The sequence below is a fragment of the Dinoponera quadriceps genome, unplaced genomic scaffold (genome assembly GCF_001313825.1).
Source record: "Dinoponera quadriceps isolate SergipeBrazil2010 unplaced genomic scaffold, ASM131382v1 scaffold777, whole genome shotgun sequence".
In the NCBI taxonomy this organism is placed as follows: Eukaryota; Metazoa; Arthropoda; class Insecta; order Hymenoptera; family Formicidae; genus Dinoponera; species Dinoponera quadriceps.
In genome coordinates, this window is record NW_014555488.1 from 2,477,170 (window position 1) to 2,492,383 (window position 15,214).

General features: G+C 50.3%; 1 protein-coding gene across 2 annotated transcripts in view; it reads left to right on the forward strand.

The window, feature by feature from the left end:
* The first annotated feature begins 4,935 nt into the window (after positions 1-4,935).
* Positions 4,936-15,214, forward strand: part of LOC106744452 (coagulation factor VII) — a 23,862-nt gene continuing 13,583 nt past the window's right edge. For both annotated transcript variants that reach the window (XM_014619249.1, XM_014619250.1), the window contains exons 1-2: positions 4,936-6,265; positions 7,456-8,062. In XM_014619249.1, coding sequence (XP_014474735.1) covers positions 7,859-8,062 — 204 coding nt within the window. In that variant the 5' untranslated portion in view covers positions 4,936-6,265; positions 7,456-7,858. The remainder of the gene's footprint in view (positions 6,266-7,455; positions 8,063-15,214) is intronic.

Below are 15,214 nucleotides of genomic sequence, written 5' to 3' on the forward strand. Positions count from 1 at the left end.
TCCTCGGCGAGATATCGGCGGCGACAGCTCGACGAGTCCCGACGTTTTACGTAAACGCCAGGCCGGAGGAGGAGTTTCAGGTTTCCTCGCTGTCACGCGATCTACTCGTGTATATCTATGTCTCGCAACAAGAGCCGGACGCCGTCGAGGGCGAGCTCGTGGCCGACGACCTGCAGCACTTCGTTAGAAGGTACAGCCGGTCTAAGGTGCTCGTGCTGATGATACTCCGTCGGTCGAGTCGCGACCTCGCGGCCTTCTTCCGAACGATATGGTCCAGGCGGATCCTCGACGTGATCGTCGTGGAGCACTGCCGAGCGGACGATCGCTCGAGCGAGAGCTCCACGAGCGTTCATCGCTACGATCCGTTCACCGACACCCTCACCTGGGAACCTTACTCGGCGAACCGAACCAGCAAGTGGTTCCTGGACGACTTCCCGGACATGCATGGCTACCCGTTGGTGTACGCCTTCTCCCGGCGGCCTTCGTACAGCAACATGAAGCGAAGTTCCGCGGATAAGACGAAATGGGAATTGAGAGGCGTCGACTGGGAAATAATCAAGATATTCGCGAACAAGATGAACTTCAGCGACATCTTCTACCTACTGAGGAAAAATATATATAATCAAACTTTCGCGAACGGTACCAACGACGGTATTGTGCCCGACCTGGTCTCCGGGAAATACGAGGCTTTATTAAACACGTTACCGGCAGTCTACTATAGGGACACGGAACTCGCCGACTGCATCCACGTAGAAAAGTGGTGCTTCGTGATCCCGAGTCTGCCGACCCACCAGAACTTCGTCGAGTTCCACCAAGCCTCGATCCGTGTGCTATTCTGGAGCTTGTCGATCGTGGGGATCTTCTGGCTGTGCGGGAAGTTGATGAGGCTCGACCGGCGCAGATGGCATCCCATAAGAATCATCGGTGTCATGTTGGCCTCGTCCTTCCCACTGGAGCCCACCAGGCCGCACGAGCGGATCATTTTCCTCAGCATCTTCGTGGCCTGGGCGAGCTACTCGTCCAGCTTCGTCGCCGAGTTGACGAGCATCCGCCTGGATAACCAACATTACGTTAGGTTCGACCGCCTGTCGGATCTCTTGAATTCACACCTGACGTTGATGTTGTATCCTCAGATGACGGACATCGTCATGCAGGAGAACGTAGTCTTGGAGAATAAGATTCGCGACGTGGAAAATAAGGTCGTGGGTGTGACCCGCATAGAAACGTGTCTGAATAGTCTGCTGATGCATCGGAACGTTTCCTGCTTCATAGAAAACGGCTGGGCCATGCTGGCCGCGATCAGCAACATGCGGGACGGCGAGAGCATGCTGAGGACGACGAAACTCTGTTATCTCTGGACACCGACCGGTTACCTCTTCCCGAGAGGATCGCCTTACATCAAGCGCGTCAGCGAGCTGCTGCTGATGCTCACACAAAGCGGCCTCCGCGATAAATGGCATCGCGACTACATGCAGGAGGAGGCCAGGGCGATGAGCAAGAACAAGCTGGATCAAAACCGGAAGGATTTCACACACGCCGACGTATTCCTACCGATAATCTCCGTGCTGGAGTTCGGCTACTTCCTCTCCATCCTCGTGTTCTTCGGCGAGCTGATTTGGAAGCGCCTCCGCTCGTGGCTATGCTGAATGCGTGTCCTTTGTTAATCCCGCGGCAAGATAAGTAGCGGTAACGCTGAGTGCCATTTTCAATGGCGCATTGACGAAACCACTCATAAATTTAGTATTTATCAAGCAACGTCACGTTCCTATACATTTATTTCTCTGTCAAAATAATAAATAAATAATAAATGTTAATTTCAAACGAAGAATTGAAGAATACGAAAGAATGTTAATTTCAAACGAAGAATAGACATGTACACAATATTACAAATACAAAAATATAATTATTTTTTTATTTTCTCGTTAATGCGTGTGCTATTTTTGTTACTGTTAGTCGATCTAATAAAGATGCACAGGTAATAGAAAAAGATATATAAGTATTTAAATATATGCGCATATATATATGGAGTATAAGTTATGAATATTACATCGCTGTATCTTCACAACAAAATGGTCAATAATTCTGAAATCTTCGTATATAATGCCTTTATGTTAGTTTTTAATATCACAATAGTTTTCCATTAAAATTATAAATGTGATTTAGGAGAAATTAAAGATAGAAGTTAAAAAGAGGATATTAAGAACCTCAAAGATTACATATAAAAAATGTCAAGTGTTCTCAGTTGCGAATATCTCAGCGTTGGAATGGCCAATCGTTTTCTAATTGCGCCAATAATTAGATCATAATTAGATCAACCTACATGCAGGGTATCCCAGCACAAGGAGGGCACTTAAATATCTCCTTTGTTTTTAATGTAATGAGAAATGTTTGGAGCACGATTTGAATGATTTCGAAGGAGGAATATCGCGGAAGGAAAGCTTCTTTTACGGTAATTTTTTCGATTTTTTTAAGGTCCCCATATTTAGACCCCCAAGATACCTAGGTATTCTTCTGAGACACCCTGTATAGTGCAAGTTTCAACGAATGCTTAAAAACTCATTTTACGCTATTACTATCTTGAGCACGAGCGGAGACAAGCGGCAGCGGCGGTGCGCGACGGAGAACGCGGGCGAACGCTATCGGAAGAGATCTCTGTTTTCTTCCGCAATATTCTCTGCCACTCGGACGACCAGCGAGACAGGGCATCAATCAATGTTATGACACTCGCAATTGGCGAATTGGCTCCCGTTCGCGGCAGTCGGCATTATCGGATCGGAGCGAGCAGGCGTTGTCGCGAAGTTTATCGCCCGCGCGACACACCGATACGGCGCGATAATGACACGCGTACTTAATCGCGTCTCGCGCATTGTGGCGTGCAGTTAATCTTCGTTAATGCGAGTGCAAAGTGAAAAAAGGGAGAGAGAGAGAGAGGGGAGAGGGGGAGCGTCGTCGACATTTAATATCGTTATATACGAGCGATTTTAATCAATGTAACAGTTTCGTCAAACGGCAGGAACGCCTCCTGATCGGCTGGCGAGGCAGCGTGTGTATCGTTGCTTTATACTTGTTACGTGTGAGTCAACCTCTCTTTCTTTCTTTTTCTTTCTCTCTCTCTCTCTCTCTCCCTCGCTCCGTCTGGTTTTTGGTCGAAAAGCGGCCCTCGTTTCGGGAACGGACGAAATCACCGGCTGCTCTTCCGAGCAGCAGCAGCGGCCCGCTCTTGCTTATTTTTTCCTCAAAAAACGGCCAATTTCGTGTAATCTTCCCTGCGAGAGCGGGGCGTGGCCAGACCACAGGGATACTCCGGTAGGCAACTGCGATGTGTGTCATTAACCGAATCCCCCTGCTCGATCTCCCGAATCTCCTTCCGAACTTATCGAACGGCTGATTTTAGAGCTTAGAGAGTTACGAAAGCGCGATCTAATCGTAATCGGGCCGACGAGGAAGGGAGTGAAAGACGCATGCGCACGGCAATAACGATCCCTAACGACGTCGCTTCGACGTCCCTTTTTTGAAGAGCCGGATCGACGGCTTCGGGCCAGATGCTTTCGATTGACATCGCGATGTCAAGCCGTTCGACGGACGGCGGGCTTCTCGTCGCCGGTTATTTCTAGCATCGGCGTCATTCCCTCTCGCGCGTCTTTCATTGTCATCGTCGAGTTAGATGCACGTCCGAGTGACCCAGATCCTGCCGGGCGTCAAAGATCGTGGTCGCGGGGTGAGCGAGCTCGATATCAGCGTGCGTTTCGCAATCCCCGCGCCGCGAGAACCCGTTCGCGATTTCAGGGCGATCGGCGCGCCGGCGGAAAATCACCTCGACCACCTCGGCGCGTAGCGGAGAGAACGCGCAAGAACGTTTCGGTACCGCGCTATTAGGTGGCTAATCCGTTTTGAAATTAATGTCGGAGGGGCTCGATCTTATCGCCGACACGGCGAGAGAGACCAGTCTGGCCGGTCCGCGAGCATACGCAACGTCGCTCTCCCGCCGCTTTGCACGCTGATAAACAAATCTAGCGATCGACAATATTAATTTCTATTGGAACGTGTTTCGTTACAGTGAGAAAAAAGTGTCCGGATCAAGAAAATCAGCAGTCACCGTCATTACAAAGAAATATTTTGCCCGCTTATAGTTTTAAAGGCTCGGAAAGAAACCGGGGTTTTCTCCATTTTCCGGCGGATTTCTTCGGTTTCTCCAGAGGCTAGAAAAATTCGTTTGGAAACATTCAGGCGCGTTCGGTTAAAATCTACCACGTTGATTTTTTCCGTAAAGAAGACGAGAAACCGGAAAAAATCCGCGGAAAAATAGGAAAAAAACTGTTCCGTTCCGAGCCTTCAAAACTGTAACGTCCACTGAACAAATTACGCACCGGCACGATAACACGTTGCGTCGATGTTTTCAAGTTCAAGTGAAAGCTCTGAAGATGATGAAAAAATAGAATATTATTTAAACGGCCGTCGCACACTCAAAGAAGGCTCTGGTAACAACCTAGTCAGAACAAATTGCTAAAAGGTGTCTTAAAAACGTCCAAAAGACGTTCTATTTTCCTTCGATATCTTTCAGGCATCCTGAAGAGGTCTTTTAGAAATTTGTGCCCGGAAAATAGCCAAATTTACTTGATACATACCGAGCAAATATTGAATTGCTACAATGAAATAATCGAGCTCCGTATACTGTATATACAGCACTTTAGTCCCGAATGCTGCATACATATATAATACACGGGGCGAAATGATTTGGCTGCGGTAATCGAACATTCGGCATGTATTAACCAAACGGTTACCAAATATCCTCCGTTTGATGTACGTGGCCGGCCGCGCGAGAGACGGAGGTGCCGTCTGCCGCGACGTACCCCACCGCGCCGACTGTTCCCGCAGAATCACCCTCCACTTCCGCCTGGCTTGGCAGCCACTCCTCTCTGCAGCCTCCGTTGATACTTCCTCTCTCGCGCGTGTATCTCGTCAGTCGGCCTGGAGCCACGTGCGTGCGCTCTCTCGAACGGCTCCCGCATGGGACATACATTGGACAGCTTCGTATCGCGCCGGACGAGCCGCGCGACCGATCCTCCCGCAGCGGCCGATGACAGATGAACGTCTTCGGCGCGAACTTGGTGCAGAGAAGAGGAAGAAGAAGAAGATCGCAGGGCAGATCGTGAAGGGCGAAAGAAGAAGAGGAGGAGGAGGAGGAAGGAGAAGATTGCACTGCTGCGCGGCCGCTTCCCGGTTCATTCGTCTCCGCTCTTCATTTATCAGCGAGCCGAGAAAGCCGGGAACCCCTTCTTCGCACCGAAGAAGCAATTCGAGCCGCCGAATCCAAGAGATATCAGTGAGACACTTCTTGATAATAAGCAGCGCGATCCTCGACGAGGAAGATGATGGACAATCGTTCGACGCGACAATCGGACGACGGACGAAGTATCGTCCGCGGGAGATGAAGAAGAATCCACTGCTCCTGCGGATTAACTCTCATCGAGAGGCCAAGGCTGCTCGATGCGAGCTGCCGGGTGAGATCGCGAGACACTTGGCTGTTTCGAGCCCGACGAATCGCGTATAACTCGGCGTGTATCCGGGCCCAAAAGTCGGATTCGCGGATTCGAGATCGGCGGTCCGCGAGGACTCACGATTCGCACTTTGAGCACCGGAGCAGAAGCGAAATACAGCGCGCAGGTTCGTCGATCCTCGGGCTCTCCTGCGCCGCGGTATGATCCACGCCAATAGCGGCGTGGCTTCGGGGAAGAACAAAGATATCGCCGCGAGCTGAGAGCGCGAGACTAGACTTAGGTGGCTCAAAGGTGAAGACAGACGGTCGGGAAGTCGGGGGGAACTAAAAATACCAGCCGGGCCCGAGCGAGCGCACGCGGCGGCCCCCGTCGCCGTATATTCCTACGCTGGACAATTTTACCGGCTGGAGCGGAGCAATATCTCTCCATGAGGGACAAGGCGAGCCTTTAATCCCTCGCGGTCGTGGATCGAGCATCTCGACGCAGCGTCGTCAGCGCGAAGAGAGCTCGTTGACGGATCGGACGCATTCGCGCTCCTTCGACTTCGGCTGCTGTACTTCGCGCGCTACTCGCTCGTCGTCGACGGTTACCGCTGTAAAAGTTCACACCGCATCGAGGCCTGCACCGGGTATCGTCGGTAGGAAACTGAGACTCCGAGGCCTTCCTTCACTCGAACCGCCGAGAGAATCGGCCTTGATCGACGGACCTGTTCGCGCCTGGCGAAACTTGGGGCTATTTATTCTTTCCGCCACGGTGTGCACACCGGGGTAAGATTTCGCATGGGTTGACGTTATTTAGGGAACCAGCGAAGCACGTAGGAGTGAAGAGCCGCGCGAGAACGCGCGCGCGCGCCCGGCAGACGTCAAGTGTGATCTTTTGATCTTGTAACGATTTGCACGCGAGAATAAGACGTCAAACGGTTTCGTCGGGAATAAAGTAGCTAACATGCATGAAGTGTAGTTGCTCTCTCTCTCTCTCTCTCTTTCTCTCTCTCTCTCTCTCCCCCGTTCTTTCTCTTCTTCTGCTTCCTTTTCTTCTTCGCGTTCCACGGCCAGTCGGCCGGCCGGCACGAAGCGGCGGGCCCGCCGGCTGGAAGAAGTGTAAATCATGCCGCGCTATAATGGGAATCATTGCGAAACGCGCGAAGAACACGGAATCCCATCGCCGGGACGTTCGCATCGTTACCGCCGGGGCTCTCTAATCCGCGGATTAAACGGATTAATCGCGGGCTCTTGTGTCGCCGTAATCGCGCGAACATCTCGGGCGCCGCGAGATCCAAATAGATCCTCCCCCGCAATAACACGAACCGCTTCGTCCCGTCCCCTGATCCTGTTCAATCCTGAGAGTAACACCCGAGATCTTGACGCTGAAGTAACATCACAGGTCTCTCGTGATTTTTGCATTTTTTTTTTTATTTATCTCCTACGGATTACTTACATTTACCAAGTTCATCGCTAATTTTTACTTATCGTAGACCTTTTACAAACTGGTTGCCGCCGGAAAACCAGTTATTTCATCGGATCAGGCTAATAACACACGAAGGAAATTTTTTCGCTGGCAAAGCGAATTGTTAATTACTGCAGCGACGGCTGCAAAGATTTACATCCACGAGAAAAGTAATTCTGCCGTTGCAGCCGGATATCGTTGCAACCACATGAAATAAAATTTAACTGGCCGCGCCAGCGAACAATCTTTCTCCGTGCGGTAGTGATCGCATGTATCCAACTTCTTTCCCTGCAACAATAGAAGAATAGGAATGGGGTGAAACGTACTGCCAAGACCCGTAACAGGGGACATAAGCGAAAGGAAACGCGTGTGTGCCCACCATGTCACTGTCAGGGTTGAGAGACTCGCGAACTCCTCTGTGAGCGCGACGAGGACGTAACCCGTCATTTACCCCCGATATCATTATGTGATTAGCCCTCGCCTAAGAGGAAGTCTGTCTGTCGGTTTTCAGCGCTCCAGATCGCCATCCGGCAGAACACGCGTCCAAGAGCCGGCCAGTGTCAAGGCCAGGAGGCTGTCGCGGCGGAAGGTCGTCGACGGAGGAGGATCGGTCGGTCGGCTCGCTGCTTGTCGAGTCTCGTGGAGTCCTCGCTCGTCCGTACATACGTACATCGGCGGTATTTTACGGCGCAGTTGTTTGAAATTCTTTGCGTGGAGTCGCGCGCCCGTATTTATAGACCCCGTGCGCGCGCGCGCGCGCGACGACGACGCGGTACGTAGGGCCGTGAACGCGCGCTCACGCGCTCCTCTCGGTAGGTAGGTAGGTTAGCGGTGAATAGGTAACGCGGGGTACCGTGGAACACACGCCGAGCCGAGACAGCGGCCAGCGAGCGGCACGTTGCGATCATGACGCGATGCATCCGCGACGGGAGTACCGGCCTGCCTCCTCCTCCGCCGCGACGAGCAGCACGTCCCCGGGCTCGCCGAACTGTCTGCGTCGCCGTCTGCGAGCCGTCCGTCTCACGGGCATGACCGCCACCCTCACCGGCGCCGCGACCATCCTCCGAGTCTTCGTCGTCCTGCTCGCGCTCGGCCACGCGGCCGCCGCCGGGGACCCGGTGAGTACTCTGCACGCACCCTGTTATCCCTTCGTCTCAGCTCGCGCTGATTCTCGCCACTCGCAACATTCCACGGAGGAAAGTATCGTTCTACTTCTGAGAATAGCAATTGCCCCGTCTAATCTCCTTCTTTGGAATTGTTGCTAAAGGATAAATGAAATGAAAGGATATTTTCTTGATAATAGTCTTATGATGTACTCATCGTCCCGGATCCGCAATAGGTGTAGTAAGCCTTTAGCTTTTTTACCCTGACTAAATTGTAACGCAAATTCTTGCAAATAACGTTTCTAACACACTACCAGACGTAACGCGATTTTCAAGATTTAAGCGTTGTTGCGACTTTTGGCAGCGCGGGATACGTCGATTCGTTAGAAATTGCGTTACATTTTACTGCTTAGAGCAAAAGGCTTATCACACCTGTTTTGAATACGGACTCGCAAATTTGAGATAAGCTCGTTACCACGTACTCGAAGGAAATATCTATTCTCCTTTCAAGGAACATTTTCAAGATTAGAAACTTTTCATCGAAAGAAAGTCAAATTCGGTTAATTTGAATAAGCGCACACACAAACCGAGGTTTATTTTAATTTAATATTCTAGGGTGAATTACTAAACTTGCCGGGGAGAACGCGCCGGATCAAACAATTTTCGCGGATCACAGACTACCTTGTCGCGCAGATTTCAGTGTTGATTGCTGTAACGTATGTGTGAAAGCTTAATTGATGATTGAATTACCAAAGGTACGAGTGACTTTTCACTCGTACAAAGTGAATTCTCCGCTCCGGGTCGCCGAGTGAATATTTTCATTCGGAACTGCAGAGTGGATTTAATACATTTCACCGGCACGGGAACAAATGCGAATCGATCGGAACGTTTCTCCCAGTAATCTCGGTAATCTCATTGATTGAAATAATCCGCTCTTGGTGTGTTAGTGAACATTCACTCTCATGATTCTTCCGCGGCGGTATCTCCGCCATCGCACCGAGTGAATTTTCGCTCGTTTTCAATGAGATTTCATCCCGAGAAATTTAGAGAGTAAACCTAATGAGAGGCGGTGATGCCGGTACAGCGCCGGCGACCGTCCACGTCAGCGATCAACCCGTTGATCTCGTCAAATTAATCGGTCATACGCGGATCGTTGCGCTCGTCAGGAGCCACGAGGATCCCCGGATATTCAACTAATCGCGGCGAAATAGCCGGCCAATAATTTCCACGATAACGCACGACGTAGACTGAACCGTTCGCCGCGAAAGTATCGACCCCCGTGCGCGCGTTATGTTACGACGGGCGAGAGGACGGTGCGCGCCCCCGGCCGATTATCGAACGCGAGATCGTTTAGTCGGGTGAAACGGGGCATTACGCGTGCCTTGTACCCGGCTAATGCACTGTAATTTCGGATATTTATCGTGTACAAGTTTACTTAATTGCGTTACCGAAATCGTATCTGGTAACATGGCGCGACCGTGGCCGGTTAATGCGCACCGTAATTTCCGAGAGCGCGTATAATTTCGCGCTGAGGTTTGATGCACGATAAATTGATATTAACTCGAATAATATAGATTCGCGAAATTATACTCGACACAGAGGGAGGATACAACCCCGCGGTACCTCCACGCATACCCCCTCCGTTCTCATACGGCTTGATTAATAAACTAGAATCTCTCCGCATGAACGTGCCGCGGTGATGAACGGCTCGCCGAGTCGGGGAGAACGAAGTATCGAAATATTCCCGAGGTTCGCGAACTCGCCTCGGACAGCCCCGGATTAATGCGATCCAATTTGTCAAAGGTGAATCGGTGATGAGTAGGTAGATTAAGGAAGACGGAAAGTCCCGAGGAGCCCGGAGCGGCCGATAAAGCATCGCGTCAGTGGGAACCTAGCAATAGCGGCGCAATTACCAGGCCCCGAAGTGGGGAAACCCCCCCGTTTTAGCTAAGCACGCCGGGATAATTACTGTAATCTCCTTACGTGGCCATTCTTAGGCCGCAATAATTATTTATAGTTTCGAGGTTAATATGCCGACGCGTATAAACTAGTCCCAACGTCGCGGACATACGCGCAGACATATCCGCGAGCCAGTAACTAGCTCGAAATCGCCGCGGCTATAATCGCTATCGATTCGAGGAGTCGATAGTCCGGCCGCGGGAACGCGAGGAGGTGCGCGCTCAGGGGTATATCTCTCGCGAAATACAAGGTTCCGTTAGCGAATGAGCGAGCGAGCGAAGGAGCTGAATCGAACGCGCTGAAAGTCGTGTGAACCTCGCGTGGGATTGACGCGACGACGCGCGCCGGACAATATATCCAGCGCGCGGAGGAACGCGGAAGTGCGAATCCCTGAAACTCAAACAGCACTTGTCGATTTGTCTTACGTAATTCAGCACACTCCGTGCGTGCGCGCGGCGTCACGAGAGAGGAGAGAGCAGCGCCGAGCGCTGAGCGAGACGAGCGCGACGATGACTTAAGGTCGTTCCTCACACTATCGGTCTGAACGGTGACGACGGACAGGCATCCGTTGATCTAGCGATAAGATATTTCCGAATGGCTTTGTATTGGAGCGACGGACTTCTGTCTGCCACCTTCTAGATAGGATAGAGAGTAAGAGAGAAAGGAGGGAAAAGATAAAAGTGTTTATTAACCCTAGAATTATCTCCTGAGGGCGTAGTAAAGAATGCAATAAATAAATATATCAGCTTCTGAAGCCAATCTACAATGGAGGGCCGTGAAACAAAAATTAGAAATATCAACAAAAGAGATGGAAGAAATAGGTGATGGAAATAGGACAATGAGAATCACACATACCGAATAGAAACATATTTAGTCGGTTTGAGTCAGAAGTTAGAAACTAGCTGGCACAGACTAGATTACATTTTTTAGCTCGTTACTGGTCAATTATTCACTACGTAGAATCGATTTTGCGATCTAGCCGTTCTTTAGCCATTAACGATCAAATATCATAGAGTAAATGCCGCTGTTTATTCTGAAATACATAATCTAGCTATTATATATATTTCCTTCTAATATTTAAAAATGATGTGGCAGATCAAAATTGGGAGGGTGCATTATTCCATAAAAATCTATCCATAAAAGCCAGAAGTGAGCCGTTACGTTGCTGGCAATCAGTTACGATTTTTCCTCTTGCAACTGCAATTACCTTTAACTTATTTATCTAGCCATTAAGTTCGTGCGTTTCAGCCGAACTAGATTTCACTTTTTGCCTCAACGGTATAACCCAGGGTCGAAGGGAGAAGGAAAGAAGTTCCAGTGCAGCGTTAGTTGATCTGAAACGAACAGGCCTATTATCTAGCCATTAGGAGAAGCGTTACATTACCGGCGAGCAGCGCCGTTAGACACAAATTTACTACCTCGTGGCTGGACATCCCGTTTCTATTACCAAGGCAACCCTTACTCTCGACGAGGCGTCTAATGCGACGCTTCCTCGGCGCGTCGTCGTCCGGGGCTTCGCAACAGCCGATTCTTTCGATCGAGATTCAGCTCGGCGCACACGCACTGCCAAGCCCAATCCCCTCGATAAGACCTTCTCGTCAAGCGTGGCGGCGGCGGGTTATATTTGGCCGGACGACCGTCGGAACCTCTCCGCCGACGCAACGCGTCATACGTGACGTTACCGTGCGCGGACGGTATTACTTCGTAATCGGACATCCGGAGGATCGCGGCGTTATCGCGCCCTGTCATTCGTCCGGTCGGGACGAAGCTGGCACACATTCGTCGAGCGGACTCGACGAGAGGGAAAGCGAGGTATCCGGACGCGAACGACGGAGATGGAGGAACAGATAAGCGTTTATCGGTGTCCTCTCGATTGCTCGTAGGTCCACGCTAACAAGCTAATTTACGGCGCCATCGGTGTCGAGGTAGACGCGCTGAGACGGCCCGTAGATGGGCCGGCAGACCGACGCGACCGGTCGGCCGTAAATTCGAGTTCGTTCGTCGGAAATAATCGCGCGACTCGGATATTTGTTTCTACGGCTTCGATCGCGCCACTCGGGATACGCGCGACCTGCTGTGTGTTTTTTTACGCCGCGCTTTTCCGCGTCTCTCTTTCCGCGTTTAACAGAGCGCGCGGGTCTGTTTATTACCACGTCGTTGCTGGGAGAGCTGACGTTTGCGAGCTCGCCTAGGAAGTCCCGGAGTAACTTAAACGCGTTCTCCCAGCCCGTTTATTAACGCGTCCCGTCGCGTAAATACCCGCTCTGGTTCGTCGAAACGCTGCTGCCTTCCGATCTCGCGGTTATGATCTCGCGCGTATCGGCCGCTTCTTCATTAGCGGGTCTCTAACGTTCTATAACGCCCCGTCGGTAGCCCGGTATTTTTTAATAGTGCACACGATCGAATGCAGTCGATGCCGATACTTTGTCGCTGATATACTCGAGACGACGAAGAGATCCTCGCGAGTGATAAGGGGTTGGCGGGAATCTTTTATCAGCGTGACGGGCTTCCCTTTTATTCCAGGTTCCCCTTTGCATTTATGCGGGGTGTCCCAGAATCGACGTCCTTAACATGACTAATCCTTTGGGATATTCTAAGGCGAAAGTTCGCGGGAACGTCGAGGGAGGTCCTTATTCAAAACGACTTTTCAATTTCCAACACAACGTATGTTTGTAACTAGAGCTTATAAAGTAAACTTCCGTAAGAGTGAAATCCGCTTGAAATTGATCGAAGAGAATAATTTTGTCATTCGTTCGGTCGCTCGAAGTTTCGTTTGCGAAAAGCTCCTCGCTTCCTCGATCGCTTGCACTTCGGAAATGATTGACGCCTCGACACTTTCCTGTTTGAACTTTCATCTTAGAATGCCCCGAGGAATCTGTCATGTCAAGGACATGCGTCGGTTTCGGAACACCCTGTATGGGATTCGCTTGAAATAAAATACATTTCTCTTCGGCACCAAATGTATCAATTAGTTATCAACTTGTGACGAGTGATTCTCCCGTCAGCCATACCGAATGCACGATTCGCGAGTTATTCACCGTCGGCGTGCGCAACTTGTGCGACTTCGCTCGACGCGTTATCGCGCGAGTCGTATCAATATAGTGACAGCATAATCACACCTGCGTAATAATTCCGGCTTTCTACTGCACGAGAGCGAAACGACTTCTCCTGTACGCTCCTTGGCACCCCACGAAGAGCCTAGGCTCCTTGCGTGCTGCCGTGCGAGCTCCAAAGCAGAAATAGAAGAGGTCCCTTTCGCGGCGAGTCGAACCGATGCCGATTTTCCAATTAACGATCGCGAGTGTAGCGACCGACTGCGGGCGAGGGGGAGAGACGGTTGTATCAATCACTGAACATCTCCCGGCTTTCTAATCGTGTAAGAATCACTACTCGAGTCGACGCTTGACCTCGGCCCTGTTGCCGCACGCACGCACACACGTACGCACGCAGGTAGGCAGGCAGGCAGGCACACACCGCGCGAGCACCCCGCGGTGAAACTTCCTGTCGCGTTATCCTCGGAGATGCTCGTGTACCGGAGTTCGCCGTTACTTCGTTACAACCGCCGAGAGGCAGTCGGGACACTCGACACCGGCTGATCCTCCACTTTCCCAAAGAGGCGAAACAGTATCGCGAACCGGAGGCTCATTTTCCAAGCGATTTCTCTCCGCAGTCGGGTGAATCATTAGTCGTCGTCCCATCGAGAAATCATCGGCCGCCGGAGTCGTGAAATTTTATTTACGCGGATTAGTCGCGTAATTACATCGTGGATTACGCGTTTTTGTTGCTTTTAATTGATTGATTAATATTAGGCTCTTGCAAAAGTCGGTCGGATCGCCAACGATGCTATTGGCTTGAAGGACGAGCCATTTTACACACTCAGAGACAAAATTAATCATAAGAGCTGAAATCTAACTACGGCAGCTAAAATAGAGACAGCTAATGTCGTTACTACCGCAGATAAATTTATTAGCTGCGTCAGCAAGGACATTGGCTATCACAGGTGAATGCATTTGCTGCAAGGTACAACTTCATTGTTCACTGTAGCGCCTTAATTCTCGAACAGCTAATAAATTTAACTGCGGTAACAACGACGTTAATCGTCTCTATTTTAACTCCTGTGGTTAATTCTTTTTTTGAGTGCAAACGAAGAAAGGGGTGGGAAACGATCACACAGATGCTTAAATTCAACTGTTGTTTTGGCCACACGGAAGAAAAGATCGATTGAATTAACGTGACACGATAACTAACCGTGCCTTGATCGAAAAAAAAGCAGGACTTCTGGTTCTCACACTTAAACCAAATTTTGTGTTAAAAACGGTCTATTGAAATTTTTATGTTACTTTAACACGAAGAATATGTCAAAATGTATAAAAAGGCATATTAAATTAACATATTCACCTTATTGATATATTATTTTTTTTAACAATCCTGTTTGTTCAATCAAACATTCGTTCGGTTGCTCCACTCCAAAAGACAAATTTGCCTCAATTAAACAAATCTCATCAGATCCAAAGGAATCTTTTTCTCTGTATACCATTGATAAAAGAGACATGGTTAAAAATGTTGTTGCAAGCCCGTGACAAAATTCAGATCGAATTTCTCATCATTCCAATATGTCAGCGGAGGAGGCAGGAGGATCCTCATTATAAACATCCTCATAGATTTCCAGTCAGTGACGTCGCCGTTGATCTCGTGTTAAACTCGCCACTGTCGGCGATAAATTTGTTATTTTTTGTGTCGCGACGAGTCGAACCGCGGACACGTCGCATTCCGCGACGCGTCTTCGGAAAGAGAGAGAGAGAGAGAGAGAGAGAGAGGAGGAGAAAAAACGGAGAACGAAGTCTACGCACCGCGCGGGTTAATGGGGAAGCCGCGCGCGGCCTTCTTTCGCTTCATTAAATGACTCAAGAAGCAACCGCTGGCACGTCGCGTACTTTCCACCGGCCGGCAAGAAGCACCGGGAAAGGCTGGAACGTCTCTCAGTTAGCACCCCCCGTGGAGAATCCTCTCTCTCTCCCGCGGGATCTCCGGGTCCGCTGGCTTTCTGGTGGTGAAGCTCCAACGCTCGCCTAACTTCTTACGACGGTATCGTGACGACTATCGCGTGGAATTTCCAGCCCGTTGTCGGCCAGGAAGTATGTGAGTCTCGCGGCGGATAAAAAGTTGTCGTTGCCCGGGAAAGAAACGGCGAGGTGTACGGAGGGGGGG